At 41.2% G+C, this 22,725-nt stretch overlaps 3 protein-coding genes across 13 annotated transcripts in view; 1 reads left to right on the top strand and 2 right to left on the bottom strand.

Moving 5' to 3' along the window:
* Nucleotides 1-13,245, top strand: part of col11a2 (collagen, type XI, alpha 2) — a 40,297-nt gene extending 27,052 nt beyond the window's left edge. For all 8 annotated transcript variants that reach the window (XM_057020965.1, XM_057020967.1, XM_057020966.1 and 5 more), the window contains 16 exons: nt 157-210; nt 659-712; nt 803-856; nt 1,319-1,372; nt 1,459-1,566; nt 1,649-1,702; nt 1,796-1,957; nt 2,074-2,127; nt 2,210-2,245; nt 2,347-2,400; nt 2,481-2,760; nt 2,867-2,979; nt 3,147-3,215; nt 3,311-3,547; nt 3,679-7,237; nt 9,892-13,245. In XM_057020965.1, coding sequence (XP_056876945.1) covers nt 157-210; nt 659-712; nt 803-856; nt 1,319-1,372; nt 1,459-1,566; nt 1,649-1,702; nt 1,796-1,957; nt 2,074-2,127; nt 2,210-2,245; nt 2,347-2,400; nt 2,481-2,760; nt 2,867-2,979; nt 3,147-3,215; nt 3,311-3,547; nt 3,679-3,825 — 1,530 coding nt within the window. In that variant the 3' untranslated portion in view covers nt 3,826-7,237; nt 9,892-13,245. The remainder of the gene's footprint in view (nt 1-156; nt 211-658; nt 713-802; nt 857-1,318; nt 1,373-1,458; nt 1,567-1,648; nt 1,703-1,795; nt 1,958-2,073; nt 2,128-2,209; nt 2,246-2,346; nt 2,401-2,480; nt 2,761-2,866; nt 2,980-3,146; nt 3,216-3,310; nt 3,548-3,678; nt 7,238-9,891) is intronic.
* Nucleotides 8,950-12,170, bottom strand: hsd17b8 (hydroxysteroid (17-beta) dehydrogenase 8). Of its 2 annotated transcripts, none has more exons than XR_008948033.1 (9): nt 11,893-12,170; nt 10,900-11,102; nt 10,634-10,750; nt 10,417-10,512; nt 10,062-10,147; nt 9,872-9,956; nt 9,551-9,624; nt 9,294-9,368; nt 8,950-9,221 (listed from the first exon to the last, which is right to left on the bottom strand). XR_008948033.1 is itself a non-coding variant. In XM_057021087.1 (9 exons), the coding sequence occupies exons 1-9, from the start codon at nt 11,936-11,938 to the stop codon at nt 9,202-9,204; spliced, it is 771 nt and encodes a 256-aa protein (XP_056877067.1). In that variant the 5' UTR covers nt 11,939-12,170; the 3' UTR covers nt 8,950-9,201. The 2 variants fall into 2 exon arrangements, 1 of the variants encoding a protein (XP_056877067.1); XM_057021087.1 differs by having other exon boundaries at nt 9,582-9,624.
* On the bottom strand, nt 13,072-22,635 carry brd2a (bromodomain containing 2a). Of its 3 annotated transcripts, none has more exons than XM_057021006.1 (12): nt 22,077-22,635; nt 18,512-18,818; nt 18,195-18,332; nt 17,981-18,122; nt 17,645-17,844; nt 17,037-17,540; nt 16,717-16,845; nt 16,422-16,616; nt 16,084-16,328; nt 15,593-15,909; nt 15,335-15,460; nt 13,072-15,123 (listed from the first exon to the last, which is right to left on the bottom strand). In XM_057021006.1, the coding sequence occupies exons 2-12, from the start codon at nt 18,773-18,775 to the stop codon at nt 14,996-14,998; spliced, it is 2,388 nt and encodes a 795-aa protein (XP_056876986.1). In that variant the 5' UTR covers nt 18,776-18,818; nt 22,077-22,635; the 3' UTR covers nt 13,072-14,995. The 3 variants fall into 3 exon arrangements, with proteins under 3 accessions (XP_056876986.1, XP_056876984.1, XP_056876985.1); XM_057021004.1 differs by having other exon boundaries at nt 20,685-22,635; XM_057021005.1 differs by having other exon boundaries at nt 20,675-22,635.
* Between the last annotated feature and the right edge of the window lie 90 nt (nt 22,636-22,725).

Consider the following 22,725-nt stretch of genomic DNA (forward strand, 5'->3'; position numbering starts at 1 on the left):
CAGCTCACTAGCTGTGAAATTCACAGTTTTCTTATGTTTCTACTTATTACTGTTATGTTGTTATTCTTTACATCCCCTGTCAAGATTTCGCATTATCTGTTTTATGGTCACTTATCTCATCTTAACGTATCTTTTCATGTTTGTCTCTAACTCCAGGGTCCTGTTGGTTTCCCTGGTGATCCTGGTCCACCGGGTGAGGTTGGACCCAGAGTGAGTATCTCTGTGGAAATGTCAGGCTGTTTTGGAGTTATACTCTTAATAATTACTATAAGTGATTCTTCTAGTAATATTAAGTAAGTAATAATATGTTACTAATGTCACGAGACACCACTGTAAGCTTAATTAACGCCTGATGTTCCCGTTTATAACATCACTTTAGGCACAGATGTATACTGTTACATAAGCAATCAAAGCACTATACAAATGTACAACAATCCGGTAAATTGCATTGCAATAAAAAAGTATTTGAGATTATTATGTTTTTAATTTGATGTGAGGTTCTGATCAACCCTGCAGTTAACAAACAGGATGATTTAACGTAATCCTCAAGAATCTGTTGTGTTTTCTGTCCTTATAAATGGATCAAGGACAGTTTGGATTTGTTCTCTTTGCTTAATAAAGTAAGTAGTAAAAATGATCCTCATCCATTTTACTTCAGGGTCAAGACGGTGCCAAGGGAGAAAGAGGAGAAGATGGTGAAGCAGGAGAGTCTGTAAGTAAGAAAAAAACAGGACACATTTCGGTTTAACTGGAATAAAATGATCTTCACATGATCAAAATTTCCCTTTGTTTCCTCCTGCAGGGATCCCCTGGACCTCCCGGTGAGAACGGACCCCCCGGCCCCCTAGGAAAGAGGGTAAAGTTTAATTTAAAAAAACCAAAAAACATTGTGGACATAGGCCTGAGTGGAACAGCTTTGAGAAGCTTTTTTAAACCTTCTTTATCTATTCTGAGTTTGTGTGTATGAACCTGACTTATAGCTCTATGTTCATTATTCCATCAACAGCGCCTTCTGTTGGGTTAATTGTGTTACTACATCGAGCCTTATCGTGCATTTATTTATTTGTTCTGAATCTCCTCAGAAACAAATAAATAAATTGATTCATTTGGCACCTTTGTGCTGTGGAGTTTGTGGTTTGAAATAATGTTCTGGGAAATCATTTTTATTGAACCCAACTTTGGAGTTTATCACCAGAGCTGCAGTAAGGTTGATGTTGCTAAACAGACAGTGCTAATTAGAGGCAATGGCAGACATTTAACATGAAATAAAATATATTCTTTTGTGTTGTCATGATCTGACATTTGCATTTATTGTCAGGGTCCTGCTGGAACAAGAGGACCAGAGGGACGCCAGGGAGAGAAGGGAACAAAGGTGACCGCTGCATGTGTACTCACACACGTGCACAAAGATAGATTTTCTCACACACATACACGTGCTGTTTTCACTATCATTTATAGGGGGATCCAGGTGCTGTTGGCCCCCCAGGCAAAACAGGCCCTGTGGGTCCACAGGGAGTGCCAGGAAAACCTGGAACAGAAGGCCTTAGAGGGCTCCCAGGATCAGTGGTTCGTAAATTCCCTAACTTGTATCTGTTTGGTGCCAAATGCTCCAGAGGGCCACAGGCTACTAAGTTTCTTTTTGCTTCAGGGTGAACAAGGATCTCCAGGACCTGCAGGACAGAAAGGACCACCTGGTCCTATTGTAAGCTGGCAGTGCCTTCATGGTTTCATTTATCTACTCTGAGCATTCTCCTCCACCACCTCCTCACTCTCACTTTTGCGTCTCCATCTGCAGGGACCTCCCGGTTTACCTGGTCTGCGTGGAGATTCTGGCGGCAAAGGAGAAAAGGGACACCCGGGTCTTATCGGTCTCATTGGACCCCCAGGAGAACAGGGTGAGAAGGGAGACAGAGGTATGCCTGGGCCCCATGGATCCAATGGACCAAAAGGAGAGACTGTAAGTGCCACTTTGCTCACCTGTGTTGCGTAGGTGCAGCTCAGCCCTTATTGTTCACTCTATAACGTTGGGCCCAAGGAAGCTTATCTGGTGGTAAACACGTCTATTTATTGCAGGGAATGCCTGGAGGCACAGGACCTATCGGCCCCTCTGGTCCTCCTGGTCTGCCTGTGAGTGCTGATTCACCAGACTATTGCAAACCGTTGGATGTCAGATCTCTTGGATATCATTAAAGTCTTGTGTCATTTGCAGGGTCCTCAAGGTATTAAAGGAGCCAAAGGTTCTTCTGTGAGTACAATTTACACTTGTTTCTTACACACAAATATAAATAAAATCAAATAAAAAATGATGAGACTGTCTGAGTCCTGAATTTGTCCTGTTCTTTTCAGGGTGGAGCTGGTCCAAAAGGAGAAAAAGGAGTACAAGGACCCCCTGGACTTCCTGTAAGTATTTCACCTTGTTGTCGTCACACTACACTAGTTACCACAATGAAATTCGCTAAAATGCAACCCTGCTTTCCCAGGGCCCACCAGGGGAGGTTATTCAGCCACTACCCATCCAAAGGAGTCCCAAGTCCAAGCGGTCCATTGATGCCAGCCAGCTACTTCCTGAGAATGACATGCCTGCATCCGATGCCACCGGGACAGAATTCCTGATGGGTAGTGAAGGCATGGAGGAGATCTTTGGCTCCCTCAACTCGCTTCGGCAGGAGATTGAGACCATGCGCTTCCCTCTGGGCACCCAGGACAGCCCCGGCCGCACCTGCCAAGACCTGCACCTCAGTCAGCCAGAACTCAAAGATGGTGAGTTCAACTTACTGATTTTAACTGTAAATCAATTCACAAACAGTATGAGACTCCTATAGAATTCACATTGTCCACTGGGCTTTGTCTTCGACTGCCTCTGTAGGAGAATACTGGATTGACCCCAACCAGGGCTGCTCCAGAGACTCCTTCAAGGTCTTCTGTAACTTTACTAAGGGGGCAGAGACGTGCCTCTACCCCAGCCAGAGCATCAGCACGGTCAGTCTGACTGAATGCAACAACAACCAATGTTGCTGTGAATGTTAATGTACCGTACAGATGTGTCGATGTCCCACAAGCATCAGCTCTACCGTTTACACTGATTACTGACTGATTACAGTAAACATTTCTGACTATAATTTGTGATGGGTAACTTTGTGTGACAGGTGAAGATGAATTCCTGGAACAAAGAGACTCCAGGTTCCTGGTACAGTCAGTTCTCCACTGGCAGTAAGGTCAGTCCCGCTGTTGCAGGAAGATCTTTCACGCCGTTTCTTAATTACCCCCCTCTTCTCATCACTCCTGCTCCTCTTCATACGTCTTCTCCCAGTTTTCATACGTGGACTCCAACGGCGAACCTGTGGGTGTGGTTCAGTTGGGTTTCCTTCGTCTCTTGAGCGTGCAGGCCCACCAGACTCTCACATACCACTGCCACCGCTCGGTAGCGTGGGCTGACCGCAACGCCAAGAACACATACAGCCGAGCTCTGCACTTCAGGGGTGCCAACGACGAGGATCTAAGCTATGAGACCAATCCATACGTCAAGGCTTTGGTTGATGGCTGCTCTGTGAGTCTGGTCTCTCTTTTACATGCACACACACTCTCACAGACACAGAATCTAAATATGCAAACATGTCAACAGTGAGGTTATTATTTCTCACATGATTATTTTTCATGTCTGTCCGTCTGTCTGTGCAGTATCGTAAGGGCTTTGACCGGACGGTCCTGGAGATCAACACACCACAGGTGGAACATCTTCCTCTGCTGGATATCAAGGTGTCAGACTTTGGGGAGAGCAACCAGCAGTTTGGCTTTGAAGTGGGACCTGTCTGTTTCCAAGGCTAAAAGCACACACTAACAGCACCAAACATGCTTGCTGATACACACTCACACACACACACACACACACACACACACACACACACATTAAGATGCACAAGTGGCATAACATATGCCCTGTAATTTGTAAATTAATTTGTAAATGATATGGAAACACATACACACACACACACACACACACACACGCACACACACACACACGGAGTTGTGAGACAAACACAGTCAACCACGTCCTTCCTTGGAGAAAGTAACACCCTCCTGACTGAACTGATGGACTTTTAACAAGAATGAAGAGGAGAGACATTTAAAATCGCAATGAGAGGAGACATCATTTCCTGTGCAGACACATGAGAAAATGGAAATAAAAGGAAAATATAGTGTGCTCTTCAGAAATTCTGTTTTTTCCTTACCAGCACCTAAAGGAGCTGGCCTGAGAAAGAGCAATGTGGCTACTTGAGGCCATGTCTCTGATACCTCTCTCACCTCTCTGTCTTCCTCCTGTTGTCTCACTTTTCACCTGTTTCATCTTCTCCACCTTCTCCCTGCTTCTCTCCAAAAATGGTCACAGTCAGCTCTTTTAATGACAGCATTTTTACTGTAACATCATGATTGGTGGTCACCTTATACAGGGCCGTAGCTGTCTGCAGGAATCTGAATTTTGGAGCTTTACCTCAGCTGTGTTCTAGTAGATAAAGTCTTGGAAATGTAATGCAGTGTACAACAAATAACTGGCTTGTCAATCATGGTCCTTAAAGAGAGCTTTAACATCAAGAGGGAACCAGACAATTTAATCACCCAGTTGCCACGAGTTATAACAAAGATGGAAGTGGCACTGGCTCTGAAGACTGACTGAAAATTGCCATTATTTTCAGCCATGAGAGCAGTAGAATTCTTTATGGCCTTATTTGTTTGTGAATTCAAAAGCCATTATTTTATAAACTGTGCTGAACTTGATGCTGTTGTACTTGCATGTTGAATGCATGTTAAATCAAGGCTACCAGGGTCACTATACCACACACTAGTTCAGTATTTATAGAGTCACGTTACTTTGGATGCGTTTTACACATTTGTTCTCACTCTGATCACTTTTTCTCTCTTGATTTTCCTTCAAAACACAGAAGACTATCAGGGTGTAAACGTGAATATTTAATGTTCCTTTTTTTCTTTTCCTTCTCCAATTGAAGAATAAAATAACATGCTTTTACTGAAAGAAACTGTGGCAAGGTGCTAATTCTACCAAAGCTTTAAAAAAGGAATCCTCTTTAATTTAGCCTCTTACAATTTCACCAAGCTTTAAACTGGGGAAATGTGCATTACATTCCATTTGTACAGAAATAGTGATATTCTATTATATTTATTTAAAACAAACAGGGTGCTTTGAGATTACAAACAAGGACCACCAAACATTGGAGTCAAATGTGGTATGTTTGATTTGTATTTATTTCCTGCAGTTGACATTAGAAGGTCAAGTGAGATATTTAGAACTCGTTGCCATCCTGAGTTTATGGTGCTTCTGTTCATGCCCTGACCAGGCTCCTTCTGTAGAACCAAAGAATCTGTGGCCACATGGTATTGCTATCATTTTTTAGTGTTTTCATCAACTGTGCTGTTAAAATTTGCTTCCACTGTAATGATTAAATAGTGACTCTCCCACTCTGTCACATTTCCTTGTTGTTGCTGTTATTTGATTAAGCATCATGGACATCCAGTTTATAGAGTCATGCCCCTGACACAATCTTCACTTTATTTTGAAATTCTGTTTGAGATAACAGCAGGTGGGAGAAAGGTTTTGAGAGAGGAGAAGGCATTGCATCGCTGGTTTCTGATTTTGTTTTTCTATTATCGTTATATGCCGTAGAGAAGACAGCCCCCCGCCCCAAAAAAACACATGAAAAAAAATCCTAAATATTTGTTTTTACTGTTGTTAAAGATGGAGAACCTTACATTACAAAATATATGGTGCTGAGAAAAGAATAAAGTATAATTTTATATTGTGTGTAAGTAATTTTAAAATTTTTGTTTCTGTAATATACAGTCTTTTTACAGTGCCACTTGACTCTTGTTTTTTTGTTTTGTTTTGAAAAGCGATGTCTTCGATGAAAGAACATCAGAGGAGCTATAGCTTATTATTCCTCAAGTGTGGAAGAAATGCACAATTTAAATCCATGCCCTTTTAATTGATTTTTAAGTACTCAGTAATATTATTTTTTCAAATTATAGACAATATCCTCTCAATTTTCTATTGGTAAAATTGTTTTTAGTGTCTAATTTACAACAAATTCTACGATTGTCCCAAATCGTTATTTTAATCAATTTCTTAGTAGTTTGGCCACTAGAGGGCATCATTGGTTAGAAATAAAAGCGGTTTCAATCGTTACAACGACGGAGGAGTAAGCAAACATTATGTTGTATTATAACATCCGTGTTTCCAAATTCTACGATTGTCCCAAATCGTTATTTTATTCAATTTCTTAATTATTTTACCCTTTTTCTTACGTGGAAACCGAAGTTGTAAGTAGTAGTTTCTACTCCGGACATGTTATGCAGACGCACCCTCGGAAATGGCGTAGGTACTCTTTTCTGTTTGCACGATTTTTTAAAATACTGTAGGAAAGTAACAAATAGTTTTGAATAAAATCACTTCATCGTGATTTACTAGTTTGGGATTTTAATTTTCCATACGCCGTTTTATTTGGTTGTTTTATTTAAAGACATCGGGAACATTCACGTGCGATACTAGTCGTTATTTCATAAGCAGTTTTTGTGAATATCCTGTTGTGGAGTCCGACTTTTGAAACACCGTTAAACAGACATCACGAATTTTATCTCATCAACCCTAATTGTTTTTTTTTAACGTAAATCTGAAATGATGAAGTTAAGGAACAATTTTCCAGCTTATTTTTATTACTCAATAAAGCTTATCAGTAGGAATAAATGCTGATCAAAATGTCAATATAAAGTTGATTCCAGTCCCGGGCATCGACCAGAAAATATGAAATAGTAATAACAGTAATAATAATAGAAATATAATAAAGGGCCATATTAAAGCATTTTGAACTTGTTCATGTGGCTCATAAGTATATAAATGCGTTAACTTGACGGTGACAAGTGTCAACCTTGATACTAGTCTTGCAGCAGCCGCCATGATGCTTTTCCTGGCCCATGTAGTTACGTGGTTTGGCCACTAGAGGGCACAATTGGTTAGAAATAAAAGCGTTTTCAATCGTTACAGCGACGGGGGTGTGAGCAAACGTTATGTTGTATTATAACATCCGTGTTTCCAAATTCTACGATTGTCCCAAATCGTTATTTTATTCAATTTCTTAATTATTTTACCCTTTTTCTTACGTGGAAACCGAAGTTGTAAGTAGTAGTTTCTACTCCGGACATGTTACGCAGACGCACCCTCGGAAATGGCGTAGGTACTCTTTTCTGTTTGCACGATTTTTTAAAATACTGTAGGAAAGTAACAAATAGTTTTGAATAAAATCACTTCATCGTGATTTACTAGTTTGGGATTTAAATTTTCCATACGCCGTTTTATTTGGTTGTTTTATTTAAAGACATCGGGAACATTCGCGTGCGATACTAATCGTTATTTCATAAGCAGTTTTTGTGAATATCCTGTTGTGGAGTCCGACTTTTGAAACACCGTTAAACAGACATCACGAATTTTATCTCATCAACCCTAATTGTTTTTTTTTAACGTAAATCTGAAATGATGAAGTTAAGGAACAATTTTCCAGCTTATTTTTATTACTCAATAAAGCTTATCAGTAGGAATAAATGCTGATCAAAATGTCAATATAAAGTTGATTCCAGTCCCGGGCATCGACCAGAAAATATGAAATAGTAATAACAGTAATAATAATAGAAATATTTTTTTTTTAAAAAGGCCATATTAAAGCATTTTGAACTTGTTCATGTGGCTCATAAGTATATAAATGCGTTAACTTGCCCGTGACAAGTGTCAACCTTGATACTAGTCTTGCAGCAGCCGCCATGATGCTTTTCCTGACCCATGTAGTTACGTAGTTTGACCACTAGAGGGCATAATTGGTTAGAAATAAAAGCGGTTTCAATCGTTACAACGACGGAGGAGTAAGCAAACGTTAAAATATGAAATAGTAATAACAGTAATAATAATAGAAATATAATAAAAGGCTATATTAAAGCATTTTGAACTTGTTCATGTGGCTCATAAGTATATAAATGCGTTAACTTGCCCGTGACAAGTGTCAACCTTGATACTAGTCTTGCAGCAGCCGCCATGATGCTTTTCCTGACCCATGTAGTTACGTAGTTTGACCACTAGAGGGCATAATTGGTTAGAAATAAAAGCGGTTTCAATCGTTACAACGACGGAGGAGTAAGCAAACGTTAAAATATGAAATAGTAATAACAGTAATAATAATAGAAATATAATAAAAGGCTATATTAAAGCATTTTGAACTTGTTCATGTGGCTCATAAGTATATAAATGCGTTAACTTGCCCGTGACAAGTGTCAACCTTGATACTAGTCTTGCAGCAGCCGCCGTGATGCTTTTCCTGACCCATGTAGATACGTAGTTTGGCCACTAGAGGGCATAATTTGGTTAGAAATAAAAGCGGTTTCAATCGTTACAACGACGGAGGAGTAAGCAAACGTTATGTTGTATTATAACATCCGTGTTTCCAAATTCTACGATTGTCCCAAATCGTTATTTTAATCAATTTGTTAATTATTTTACCCTTTTTCTTACGTGGGAACCGAAGTTGTAAGTAGTAGTTTCTACTCCGGACATGTTATGCAGACGCACCCTCGGAAATGGCGTAGGTACTCTTTTCTGTTTGCATGATTTTTTTAAATACTGTAGGAAAGTAACAAATAGTTTTGAATAAAATCACTTCATCGTGATTTACTAGTTTGGGATTTTAATTTTCCATACGCCGTTTTATTTGGTTGTTTTATTTAAAGACATCGGGAACATTCACGTGCGATACTAGTCGTTATTTCATAAGCAGTTTTTGTGAATATCCTGTTGTGGAGTCCGACTTTTCAAACACCGTTAAACAGACATCAAGAATTTTATCTCATCAACCCTAATTGTTTTTTTTAACGTAAATCTGAAATGATGAAGCTAAGGAACAATTTGCCAGCTTCTGTTTATTCCTCAATAAAGCTTATCAGTAAAAATAAATGCTGATCAAAATGTCAATATAAAGTTGATTCCAGTCCCGGCCATCGACCAGAAAATATGAAATAGTAATAATAGTAGTAATAATAATAGAAATGTAATAAAAGGCAAGATTAAAGCATTTTGAACTTGTTCATATGGCTCATAACTATTAAATTGTAAGAACTGTCCTCCCAGTGATCCACACCAGTGCGCATCATCTGTTAGCCAATGAAAAGCCCACCTGATAAAAGACAATGTTTTATCTTTAGAGTACATTCCGTTTTAAAAAGTATTCTAAGATAACAACTGATACCTGTGACTTCAATGTTGGCTCCTGTGATGTACCGAGAGTCATCTGAAGCTAAAAAGGCACAGACATCAGCCACGTCTGGAGAAGAGAAAGCAAAGCAAGGTGATAAAAGGGCCCACACTTTCTGTGTATTTAATTAAGTCAAAACACAGTTGCCTTCATTCACTTTCATTTTAAAATTCAGGATAAATATGTCCATTTCACTGAAAGGTCACAAGGCATAAACAAATGTACAGTGGAATCATTTTAAATAATTTTACTGTGAGCATGACTGAGGCGGATAATAGTGACCTGCAGGTTCACCCATTCTTCCCAGAGGCACAAGTGACTTCATCTGAAATGTAAAAATAGCACATGGGGGGAAAAAACAAGTGAGGAAACAGAAGGAGCAGACACAGTTATCAATCAAAGTTTATATGCTGTGAGATCATCAAGTATTTGTCATAAGTTTGTTTTAATTAACGTAACCTGGACTTTGGCGCCCTCTGCTGTTATACTGTGGTACACTACATGTTATTGAGTGTTTAGGCTACGTGCCCTGAGAAAAAGTATTTCATGCTTAACACCTGTTTCAACTGTACCTTATTTATAACCTTCTCAGGAACTTTGTCTGTCATCGGTGTTGATATGAAGCCTGGCAGCACACAATTGCATCGGATCCCAAACCTGGAGAGAAGAAATGGAAATCAACTGAGAATTGCTCCTGATTTGTTTTACAGTGTTTTTATTTTATTTCTTTTTGTCCTGATGTGTTTATGTGACTCTTCTCACCTGCTGAGCTCTTTTGCAGCCGTCTTGGTTAAACCCTCCACTCCAGCTTTAGATGCAGCGTAATTCACCTGCCCAATGTTTCCTGCCTACAGGCATCAACCACACATACACATCATTCCACACAATGCCTCCTGTAATTTTTTTTACAATCAAATAACTACTCGTAATACTCTCAACTTTTTCTTTATTTTTAAGATTGGAAAACGACAAACAGTCAGGGAATTAAGACTTCTAGTTTATCACATAACAAACATTTCTCTTCATGGCTTTCAAGATTAAACATATTTAAAAATTACATTTTTAAGTAATAAAATTGTTGACCTCATTTTGAAAATGATCGCACATATAACCTCACCTTTCCCACAATGCTGCCCACAGTAATGATGGAGCCTTTAGATGTTCCACAGGCCACCAGCGCCTGAGCGACAGCCTGTGTCACCAAGAACGAACCCTGATGGAGAATAGTTTGTTTATTTTTTAAATGCATTACAAAGATTTTACTATTTATTGTTCTGGCTCATGCCTGCTTCCATCATCAAGGCTACCCAATGTTGCTGTGACTGTATGCACACCTTTAGATTGACCTGAATGACTCTGTCAAACTTATCCTCTTCCATGTTGAGCATGAAGTCATCTTGTGTGATGCCTGCAGCATTTACACACACTAAGGGTGGCTGGAAGAAACGAGCCTGCAGGGAGGAGTTGAGCCAGAAATCTTTGACTTGTAGCAGCATTCAAATGTGAAAGTAAAATAACAATGTGTGTTTATTTGTGTCTAGAAATGTGCATTTTCATCCCAGTGTCTGTGTGTTGGGCGTTGTCTTCACCTGTCACACACCTGTATGCTTGTGACAAGCCTCTTGACGCTATCTTTGGAAGACACATCCACCACAGCCACCATATGACCCTGCCCTCTGATGTTAGTCTGCAAGCTCCGTAGGGTCTCATTGGCCGATTCCTCATTCATGTCAGCAACGACCACTGAGGCACCTTCAGAGGCAAAGCGTTGGCACACAGCACGTCCGATCCCACTGCCTCCTCCTGGATGCAATGAGGACAGCGTGAAGTCTCCTGAGCTAATATAAGTTTCTGTGGCAGTCAATAAAATCGATTCATTTCTTTATTTTCAAATGCCAGTAAATTGCATTTTCTCGCAATGATTTTGATTAGTGCTATTATTAGTTATAATAATATCCCAAATATAAGACGACCCCCTCTTTTTCAAGACTCAAGTTTGAAAAAAGACTTTTTGAACACCAAATTTAATTTTTATACAGAAAATAATTACAGTACATCTGAAACAAATGATTATATCTTCGACCCACTTTTCTCCAGATTGTCGCTACATTTCTCTATTTTCTGTTATCTCTTCTCTTATTTTCTTCTCTTTTCTTTCTTACCGCTATTTTTTACTTTTCTTCTTCGTGCTACCGCTATTTTTATTTTTCTTCTTCGTGACAGGGGTTCGCTTTGGCCTGGGACGTTAAGTTCAGCATTCGCTTTAAATATATCTGGCGCCATCTAGCGTTGTGAATGGGTATAATGTCTAGACCGCGAATGTAAGACGACCCCCACTTTTTCAGTCGCAAAAAACACCGTCTTATATTCGGGCCAATACGGTAATATGCTTCAGAAAATGAACTGAGCAGTAACCTGGGGTTAGTGTCACCCAGGGGCTAATCCGCGGGTAGAGGCGAGTTAACCAGACTTACGCGTTGAGCTGAACAATTACTTTGGTGCTTTATGCTACGCGAAAATGTATAGTATACGTTGGTGTATAGTGGAATGCTATTAAAACTTATTTTGTTAGTATATAAATGCGTTAACTTGCCCGTGACAAGTGTCAACCTTGACACTAGTCTTGCAGCAGCCGCCATGATGCGTTTCCTGACCCTGTAGTTACATAGTTTGGCCACCAGAGGGCACAATTTAGTTAGAATAAAAGCGGTTTCAATCGTTACAACGACGGAGGAATAAGCAAACGTTATGTTGTATTATAACATCCGTGTTTTGTCTTTATCTTTACTATTTTTCCTCGTTACATAAAAGTTTAAAAAATATACGCTCTATGGCCACTAGAAGGGAAAGTGCAATCATAAGACTAATCACTCACAAACCTTTACCGAGCGAGAAATTAAAGAACAAATATTGTAATGTAACTATCAGTGATAGACTGTAGTTTCTGACTTTGAAAATGTTGTCGACAAGATAATGACACTGCTTATACATATAAGATTGAATTCTCCCTGGAAAAAAATGTTACTGACGTTAAGAAAAAAATACCAAAAAACCCTTTTGTGACACTTGAGATTTAGGAGCACTTGATGCAGCAGCTTTTTTTTTGTATTGTATTGTATTGTTGGTGATTACATGATTGTATTAATTCCCCTCATAAAAACGAATCCATCCATTTTCTCTGACTGTCCACTAGGTGGCAACAACACGGCGTGAGTAGACAATAAAGCGTTAAACGTAGATATTTGGGACAGATTTGAGTCAGCAAAGAAAATAATCTGAATAGGGTATTTGTGTTTACGTATTTATTACAATAATACTTATTATAATACTAATAATTTGACTGCTTCAGCAGAAAGTAAAATCAGTAAAAACAGATTTAGTATCTTTCTTCACAAGCAAGAACAAAATAATATTAAATATAGTATAGAATAGTATACTATAGTACATTATTAGCCTATAATGTACATGTGGAAGTAGAAAAATGCTGTTTAAAATGTCACAAAAGACTGTTTTCGGAGAACTTGATTTACTTTGCACATGTAATCAAACATTCATGCTTCCAGTTGGTGAGTTCAGCTAATTAGTGTAATTGATCAAAAGTATAAATTTGAGGCACCTAAGGTCTATAGAAAAGTACCATAAACAAACTAAAAATTCAGAAGTCATATGGGCCATATTTACACATAACAGTAACTATAAAAGTAACTTTGGTTGTGTAAGAAATTCAATGAACTTGTGTCAGGTTCTTGTTACAAAGAAAACACCCCAACCGTTCAGAAAAGGTGGATATGTTTGTTTATTTATGTACAGATGAAATCATGGAATCAAGAATCAAGTACAGTTCTTAGACTTCTAACAATTTAAGGTAATTAAGACTAATGACTGGACTATTTTGTTGTAGATTGTTAATCCAGGAAGAAGGAAAAATAACTCACTGAGGGAAAAATGGCATCCATGCTCAAAATATGGAGTATAAACTTCTACAATCCACTTTAATTGTGCATGTCTCATTCAGTTTATATTTGATTACTTTCAGTATAATGCAAAAAAAGGAGCTCCTAAATAAATAATCTCTTTTAAACACAACTATTTCAATCTCAAACCACAGGTAAGTTTTTAAAGAACAAAACAAAACACACCTTCTCTTTCATCACAATCTTAAACAGAACCAAACAGTGTGGGGTTCGAACAGAACCACTAAACCACCCTAGCAACAACTGAAGCCCAATACTGAAAAGAAAAACTAGAAAGTGGGTGAGAAACAGTTTTTAGTAACACTTTGATAAGGGCCCATGAACATTAGTTAATGCAGTCATTTATCAAGAATTCTTAAAAGATTCTAGCAGTGAAACCTCAGAAGCGCTCAACTGCACTGAATATGCATTTTACTAGAAAGGTTTATCACGCTTAATGACTAACATCACACTTATATTCTACTTTCAGACCACTACACATCAGGACAAGTGCTCGTCACTGAATAAAACGGCTGAAGGGAACTACGGTGACACGAGGGCAACATTAATGCCATTAAATATTGATGTTAATGGACACGACTCCTGATGTTTACTGCCACAATAATGTTATATGCACCCCCTATTATCAAGTGTTACATGTTTCACCTTAAATTAACAGAAAAAGGTCGACACACTAACAAAACCTCTGCAAACAAACTGGACAACACTGGAACAAGATGTGAAAAACTGAGACTTTCCACCTTGACAAGAGTTTTTGAGATTCCCGCCAATCAAAGTGACCATGAAAAAAATCAAAAGAATCAAGGTGTTATTTGTAAGTGGGTGAGTGGACAGGATGTCCTCAATTTATTAGCAGATTGGTCACAGAAAAAGAGAGAAAAAAAAACACATTTACAGAGAAGTGGGTGAATAATAAGAACAGCACACATGAGAACAGAAATATGTTGAAACCAATGTAAGAATTTCTGTACAGTGGCCGACCCGTTCAAACAAGTTTTCAGGGATGAGTATGCAGATGTTGCCACCTCCTCTATTGCATGCATTTCTGTATTCAACTGAACCAAGGTGCTTCGGTGCGCAGACTGATTTTTTTTTGAACGCCTGCGTCAAAACAATTACGGACAACACACACGCGCGCACACACACACGTCACATTCATACAAAAACTTCCCGAACATACAGATTCCCCTCTGCTTTCGGTGACTCAAAAAAGCTCAACAAAAACAAACCCAACTCTGCCCACACCCTCAATTTTCCCCAGAATAAGGGAATAAATTATCTCAATAAAATGCTTCTTTATAAAAGAAAAATATTTATAGAATTGTACACTTTATCTATACAGCATCAAGACAGAGCACAGGAAGAAGGGAAGTTTTCTCCAGAAAGAAGACTGATTCTGGCTCTAGCACCCTTTGATCCCTTCAACGCGTGCTGCATTCCGCTCCGTTTGACACCGAGGTGGAGCCTCCCTCGCTCAGCTCAATGAGGCCACTTCTCCAGAGAACAGCTGTGCCACGAGCCGCCCCTCTTCCTGCCATCAACTTTTCTGTGTCCATGACGTGGCAGGAAAGATTGAGCTGAGTGCAGAGAAAAGCTCCATCCTGAGGAGTCGCACCAGTCGTCTGGTCCGTCCTCGGTAGCTACCCTGCAGTCCACGTTTCCTCAGCAAAGGAACGTCGGGCGTCCCTCAGATGAGCCCTTCGTGTGGAAATCACCTGCGTTTCAGCCAGAGTCAGAGTCGCTTGTGTCTGAGGAGGAGGAGGAGGAGGAAGAGGAAGAAGAGTCTGAGGAGGAGCTGCTGGCACTGAGGCGTGAAGGCTGGGTGTGCGGCTCCGCTGCAGGTTTCTCAGCTGGAGGGAGCAAATCAAAGTCGTGAGTAAACATTCAACATGTCTTCGGTATCATCATCCCAAAGAAGCCATAACACCACATTAGAGCGCCTGTCCTCACTCAACAGTTCCCCAACCAACAAGAATGTATTAAGGTATGAAATTACGCCCCTGTTTCATTAACGAATCTCTATGCTAAGTCTGAATCTTGAAGAGGGCGTGGACAACTTACGTTTGGTCTTTGGTGGCTTCTTTCCAGAGTTGAGCTGACCACTGACGTCCATGAGCCTTCTCTCCAGCTCCAGCTGTTTCTCCAGAGCGAGCTCTTCTCGGGATTTGCCAGCCATATTTTTACTTGCTGGACAAACAAATAAAAGGAAAAAAATAACCACAGACTAGTTAGTCACATGACATCGTGAGGACGTACGGCTGAACTACACTTTAGTGAGAACTTTACTAGCTCGCTGACAACTAAATTACTCCAACCCACCATATGGCTTCCGGGGTTTCTTCCTCAAACACGTCATGACGTATCGTTCCAACTCCCGTAACGTTGATGGCTTCAGTGTCTCAAAGTCTATCTCAATCTCCTCTGGGTTGGTGTCTCGGAGCGATGGCTCCCGGGACTGGATGATGTAAACTACACGGCCCAACTTTTCTCCGGGCAACTTGTTGATGTCCAGGCTGAGCTGCCGTTTCTCGTCATATGACATGGGTGCAGTCTCCTCCTCATCAGAGTCAAAATGACTCACCATGGGATCGTGGACTGTCTGAGGCATACTGAACATCATGCCAGTCTTTTTAGATCTGGGGGAAGAAAAAGAAAGAAATTGGTAAAAATAAAAATAAAAAAACAGCTCAACACGTCTAATGTCTGATTGATCCCTCAATTACTTTATTCATTTTTAAGAAGGCCCTTTCAAACGCAAATATGCTCCATTCCGTTGTTCCAATATTGGCCACTAGGGGGTCAGTACTCACTTGCTCTTACTGTTCTTCTTGCTCGGGGCCTTCTTAATGGGCAAGACAGGGCACCCAGCTGCTCGGGTGCTTTTAGTTTTTGGCGCCTTTGTGATTTTTGGGGGTTTCGGTTGGTCCTCTATCCGTCGGTGTTTCTCTTTTTCAACCTTCTTCTTTTTCTTTTTATCCTTCTTTTCCTTCTTTTTCTTGGGTTTAATGATGGGGCCCTGCGATAGTGCTGTGAGTTGCTCGTGCACAGCTTTTAACTGAGGTGAGAAAAACACAGGTGAGTTAGAAATGGTTGAACACACTGCAGAACAAACCACTAATGCCCCAGAGGCAGAAAACCAAATACACACCTGTTCCTGCAACTCTGCCAGTCTGTTTGCCCGCTCTTCCTCCGAGTCAGAGCTGGGACTGCTCTCACTATCCTCACTTTCACTGCTGAGATCACTCTCTGACGACGATGAAGACGATGAGGACGATGAGGACGAAGAGCTCGGGGGGGCAGGAGGCTCATCTGGCATTTTAGCAAAGCAGAACTCAAAGACATCCTAAAAAAATGAAGCAAAAATTCCAAAAGTTTCAATGAATATTGGATCTGAAATAATAAGGAATTTATGATCCAAGCAGTAAAACAAGTCCACAAGTTACCTGAAGTTTTCTGGCCATGGCTACCACATCATGATCTGGGGGGTTGTACTTGTAGCAGTTAGAAAACATCAGTCTAACATCAGCAGCAAATTGCTGGGAGTCCAGATACTCTCTGTTATCCATCTTCCGCTAAAAACGTAAGATTTTAGCCACGAACCAAAAAAAGACAAAAAAAACATGTTTTTTCATGTTCACTGGAATTCACATGAATATTGTACTGCAACATCAGAGACTCCACTAATTGACTAAGACTAATTGATTGTGGGTTGCACGTCTGTGGTCTATACCTTCAGTTTTATGTGGATTTTTAAGGCCAATACCTTGATCGTGCTGAGATCCATGGGCTGTTTAATGATGTCATGGTAATCGTGGAGACCAAGAGATGACGCGTCAACAGGTTTGTAGAACGGCCAGGCGTACCCCGCATGCTTCTTCGACAGCAGCTCTTTCAACACCCCGTTGCAGTAGCGCAGCTGGGGACTAAGTTTGCTGCGCCGCACCGGCGGCGGCAGCATAGAGTCTGGTAAATCCTTTTTGGGGGGTTTAATGGGTCGGCCGCTCACTCCTCTCCTCTCTCCCACTGATGCTTTGCTGCTCATCATGCCTGTTCCACAACCCATGCCCATGCCCATGTTCATCCCCATACCCTGACCCAAGCCTTGATTCATCCCCAGGCTGGAGTTGTGATCCACCCCCAAAGATGTGAGAGTGAGTGGGGAGCCATGCCCCCCTCCCATTCCCATGCTGACACCCATGGTGTTCATGATGGGCATAGCCACGGTAGTTGGAGTGGTTGTATCTGCTTTTCTCTTCACACCTTTTTTCTGGAAAGGAGAAAATGTCGACAGTGTAGTTAGCTTGACCCAAAGGCCATCGCTGATTCTTAACCGATTCACCTGTATAAATAAAGGTTACATTTGATTATTACCTTAGCAGTGGGCTGTGTTGGAGGGAGGCCTGTGATGGTGGGGGCAGTTTGTGCAGTTGAAAAGGAATGGGGCAAACTCTTCAGCAAATGAGTCTGTGGGGGGGTGGGGAGGATGGAGTCCGGTGTGTCTGGGGTAGGTGGCGAGTACACAGACTGGGAGACAGCTGGCACCTGGTGGGCTGTTGTCACTCCACCAGAGACTAGAGAAGAATTGGGAGGGTGGGCAGAAGCAGGTAGAGGCCAAAACTCAGAAACTGCTCATACAAGGGGACATGTCCTCTACAAAGGTAAGCTCTGTGTTACGGTTATGAATCAGTGGTGCTGACTTTAAATTACCTCGGCCTTTTTTGCCAGGTTTGCCCGATTTCATTCGAGGGGGAGGAGGAGGAAGTTCCAACTCATCTTGAGGCATCTGGGCGACTTTCTGCAGGAAGGCCTTCTCCAAAGACTGTGCCATCAGTACGATATCATCCGTAGGCTGGATTATATTACACAATCAATTACAGCATCCGGATTCTGAATACAGTTAAAATTACACATCTTTCCTTACCTTGTTATAAATGTAGCAATTGGTGAACATCGTGTTGAAGTCCTGCATGCACTCACTCGCACTGCGATAGTAGTTATTTTCTAGTCTCTTCTTAATAGTGCCCATGTCCATGGGAGTTTTGATGATTTTATGATAGTCCTAAACAACACAAAAAATAATGAAAGGACTGCCACCTCATCCAGCTCGGAATGTCACCTTTCTTTTGCTACTAACCCTCCTGAGGTCATTCAGGAAAATCTAAATAAATCATAGCGTATGGGTCTGGGATTGCACAAGAGTTAAGGCCTTTCTGTAGAGAGTTCGACAAACACACTTACAGGCAAATTCAACTTGACTGCGTCGACAGGTTCGTGAAAAGGCCATGCAAAGTGGTGTCTCCACAAAGACTTGAGCAGGACTTTTTGTAGAAACTGCAGTTGGTTTGTCATCCTCCCCTGTCGACTGGGGTCTTTCACTGGGGGCTGAGGGGGTCCAGGGTGGGTCATCTGATTCACAGGGGGCATCCCAGGACTCTCAAAGCCTTCATATAGCAGCGAAGGTTTTCTGATGCGTTTTCCAGCTGTGGCAGAGCCCTGGTCCATCGCGGAGACTCCTAACAATCCGCCCTCAACTCCAACTTGTGAACTGTAGAGAGTAATTCAGACCAATCAGCAACATAGAACATGTGAACACAAGGATGTCAAGACCATCCAGTTGAACACATTGGACAAAAATGACAAATATTAATGTTATCTTAATTAGTCGGTTATATTGAGGCCATGGACTGGGTGGAAACCTCATGTCTAGTGACACCAAGCTACAGACATCCATCCAGCTGCATTTTGGGTACACACTGGCTCATGCTTTAGGAAGCCTAAAGAACCAATATCCACACAATGCCCAAGAGATTAAATATAATTCACATTTTATGAACTAGCTACATTCATTGTCCTGACAGTCTAATATTAAAAGTCACAGTTTAAGGCTAAAGGAATTAATAGTGTTTACACAATGACTCCGAATGTTACCATGCCTGACTTGGAGGTACTTCTGCTGACTCAGCACTAAGAGCAACAGCGACAGGTTTCTCTACCCTCCCCTCATTTCATACAATCTCAAATGTATAGTTCTAAGGTACACATAACCAAAGGCAGCCGAGTCACATAAACAAGTTCTTGGATGTAATCACTGTTTTGTTTCTGCTTGGGTCCTCTTCCACAGGACGCTTGAACTGCATCTCTGATTCAACACCTTACTGTGCTACTGGATACCACCGCTGAAATGTGATTATTCACCTATATCCTGTACAGATCGGATGGGACCACTTAGTAGCAACATCAAACACATGCGTGACCCACAACAGTAATTGTTCAAATTGCTTGGACAATGCCTTTTAGAGGTTTTGACAACAAGCGGGTATGGGTCTGACAACAGTTGCACCTGCTTGGCAGGTGCAGATGCAATGTTTACCGGTCCTGTATGTTACCAACTGTAAATGCTGACCTACTGACTCCTCATGACCAGTTTCATCATATTGGCCCACAAACTACATGCAAGTCCAATTGATGAGAGATTTTAGCTGTAGCGGGGTTCTGCTTCAGTCCCCGATGCCGAGAGGCTCAAATATTATTATATATATTGTAAATATTGTGACCTTTTTGAATGATACAACTTCAACTGGAAACACATTTGACAGTTAGTGTACTTTATTACAAAAAGGGAAATGATCATGTACATAACATTAACACTAAACATAAATATTAGTGTAGATAGAATATATTCTGAACAGAATGCATACTAAACAAAAATTAAACAGGAAATGAATACAGCAATTTACGTTATACGAAATAAACTGTGGTAAAAACAAACGTTGGCCTAAATGAATTGAATGACAATGGGTGAGGTAACTAGGCAACCAAATGGAAACACCCTACAGCCAGAACAGTAGCATTTTCACCGACCTTTACTAGGTTTAGTCCACTCATCGTTAGATTCACATGGCTACAATAACAATTGCGAAACCACCGAGAATATCGGCGCGTCTTCACTTCGCTGCCCTTTCGGGCATTGTCACTCAACTGTTCAGACGTTTGCGTTATAAATCAATACACGTCTGAGAGTTTCCCCTCGTACCGGTTCTGTTGCCGTCCTAACACGTAGCACCGTTAGAGAAAAGCTGGAGGCTACACGGAGCATCGATGCTAAGGCTAACAATGCTAGCCCTGACTGCCGGGTGGCCAAGGGAGCAGGCAACGGCAGAGGCGCACTGAAGATGGCGCCGCCGGAGAACAGTCGCAGCAACAAACACCCCTAAACACTCATTTCCTCAATGTTAAATTCGCCAATCCATTTACTGACGAGACAAACTTCCTCTTGGAGCATATTTGGAGTCCACTTCTCCGATCACAGCAAACACGGATCGTCACTTGCGACAATTAAAATATAAATGTATATCATGTTTACAATATCTCCTGTGATGGAATGCGGAGAGTCAAATTTACCGGTCGATACCTGTCAAGGAGCGAGTTCATGGCCATATCCATTAGGATGGATCCGGATTGTGTCTAAAGTAACGCAGACCTGGACCCGTCTCCGCTCCACCGTTAACTCCGCAGCCAGAAACGTTAAGCTCCCTGGAACAGCTCCGTTGAAATGGCGACGCCGCGACTACATACGGTCTTTTAAAGACTAACGACTCACCTCATTGGATGCTCTCTCTCATTATATCCACGCCCCCTTCGTCGCTATTCGCTGCTTCCAACGCCTGTCTAAATGGCCACACCCCTTTTTATTGTCGACGAACTGCCAGCATTTTGGGCCAACCTATTCGCAACATTTTCCTGTCAATCAAAGAAACGTCACAATTCCATTGGCTCAGCCCCATCAGGGACAAAGATGAGCCGTTTCTAATTGGTCCGTCAACGTAGCCCAAGACGAGATCCGACAACAACAACATAGCCCGCCTCCTTATCGCGTTACATTGCGTCAACGTGTGCAAAGCAATGGCGAGGATTGGTCAATAAGGACGAAACGCGGGCTTCGGCGCTGAATGACACAAAGCTCATTGGTTCAGCCACTGGGTCACGCGTATCTCTCCGGAGCCTCGACCTCCCTCCAAACTCAGAATCCGCATTTCTGCCCCGACAGAAATGGCGCACATCCGCCATCTTTAGGAGAAAAATGATTTGACTGTTGCAAGAAAATGTTACACAAAATGAACATTTAACGCCATACACAGCCTACACGCGCGGATAACAATTACCAAAATGGATAGCCACATCACTAAATCACGAGGTCGAGTTCACTATGTAAAAAGCAAAAAAGGCCTTAAAGGCTTACAATTTGGCATGGTAACATTAGGATCAATCCCGAATGTTAAACAAGTCACTGCCCTAGAAAAAGACGCAATACCCGAATGACACAGCACTTTTCAATCAATACGACGTTGTTACAAACAAAAGGTAGCCTCCCTTTAACTAAATATCTATTGGCTTTACCACATAACATACGACCTAACTTCTGCGACTTCACCAGGAATTAAAATATTAGAAAAAACCACAACCAAATACTGTTAAGTATTCGTATCTGTGGAAAAATGTGACTTGACAACCTCAAAATGGTTACCTAACCACATGCGCCCATCCCCCACCCAAGGTTACGAATTACTAACAATGTCACTGAGAAAACGCCAACAACGAAACACATTCTGTCAAAACTTATCCACGTCGAGATAACTTAACATTGTAAGACATTAAAAACACTTTAAATATATAAATTACTCGAAATACAATTTACCCCTCCCCTTAAAAGTAGCAACAAAACCTTGTTCTTAATACAAAAGCAAATGTCGAATAGTAGATCCAAAATTATGTGAAACCTTTCTTCATTAAAAAAACAAAACACCTTCTTGTCTTCCACTTCGATACTTTTTAACCATCACATTTGCCTCAAACATGTCCGCCTTCTTCCCTCTGCCCCACTGTGGTGTGGGGGAGGGGAGTCATGTGATGAAATCAGCCCGAGGTTTGCCACACTTTATCAAACTTGAACACGTGGCAGTCCACGGAAATCTCAATCAGACGTATCCACGGCGCGTCCTTTATATCCAGCTCGCTGGATCCGTAAAACTCGGTGGTTTACACGGAAAACGAGGATCAGAATTTAAGACGAAGTTTGTAAAATATCCAAACAAAGAGCATACTTCGACTGCACTTGGCTCGCTCCCATTGGCCAGGCTTGGTCACGTGACAGAACGATTTCAGAGGCTCGATTGCGCCATTACCTAAACAATTTTAGCTGTAATCCTTTCTGATCAAAATAATCCAACGAACGGGTTTTTATCGTAGTGTCCCGGTTTGTAACAGGAAGGTTTTCAAATATCGCAATTCTCCAGGTGACGACAGCACTCGGTCGGAATCTAAACATGAACCCATGTCTTCCCATAAAGCATTGCGCATGCGTCCATGACAAGCGCGCATTGCCAATGAGAATGCTAAAATCAGCAGCGTTTCTTCCTCATGATCATTGGGAAGATTCCATGTTTGAGTGATCC

Source organism: Takifugu flavidus, chromosome 21, assembly GCF_003711565.1.
Source record: "Takifugu flavidus isolate HTHZ2018 chromosome 21, ASM371156v2, whole genome shotgun sequence".
NCBI classification, from domain to species: Eukaryota; Metazoa; Chordata; class Actinopteri; order Tetraodontiformes; family Tetraodontidae; genus Takifugu; species Takifugu flavidus.

Bases quoted from the DNA above. Each gene is read 5' to 3' on its own strand.
- hsd17b8 (XM_057021087.1), bottom strand. From the start codon at position 11,938: ATGGCGGCTGCTGCAAGACTAGTGTCAAGGTTGACACTTGTCACGG. The intron at 11,103-11,892 runs GCAAGTTAACGC...CATTGCATCCAG, and splicing joins AAGGTTGACACTTGTCACGG to GAGGAGGCAGTGGGATCGGA. The intron at 10,751-10,899 runs GTGTGTGACAGG...TCCTCCCTGCAG, and splicing joins GGCTTGTCACAAGCATACAG to GCTCGTTTCTTCCAGCCACC.
- brd2a (XM_057021004.1), bottom strand. From the start codon at position 20,716: ATGGATATGGCCATGAACTCGCTCCTTGACAG. The intron at 18,819-20,684 runs GTATCGACCGGT...TACTCTCTACAG, and splicing joins ATGAACTCGCTCCTTGACAG to TTCACAAGTTGGAGTTGAGG. The intron at 16,329-16,421 runs GTGTGTATTTGG...TTCTCACCTCAG, and splicing joins TGGCAGAGTTGCAGGAACAG to TTAAAAGCTGTGCACGAGCA.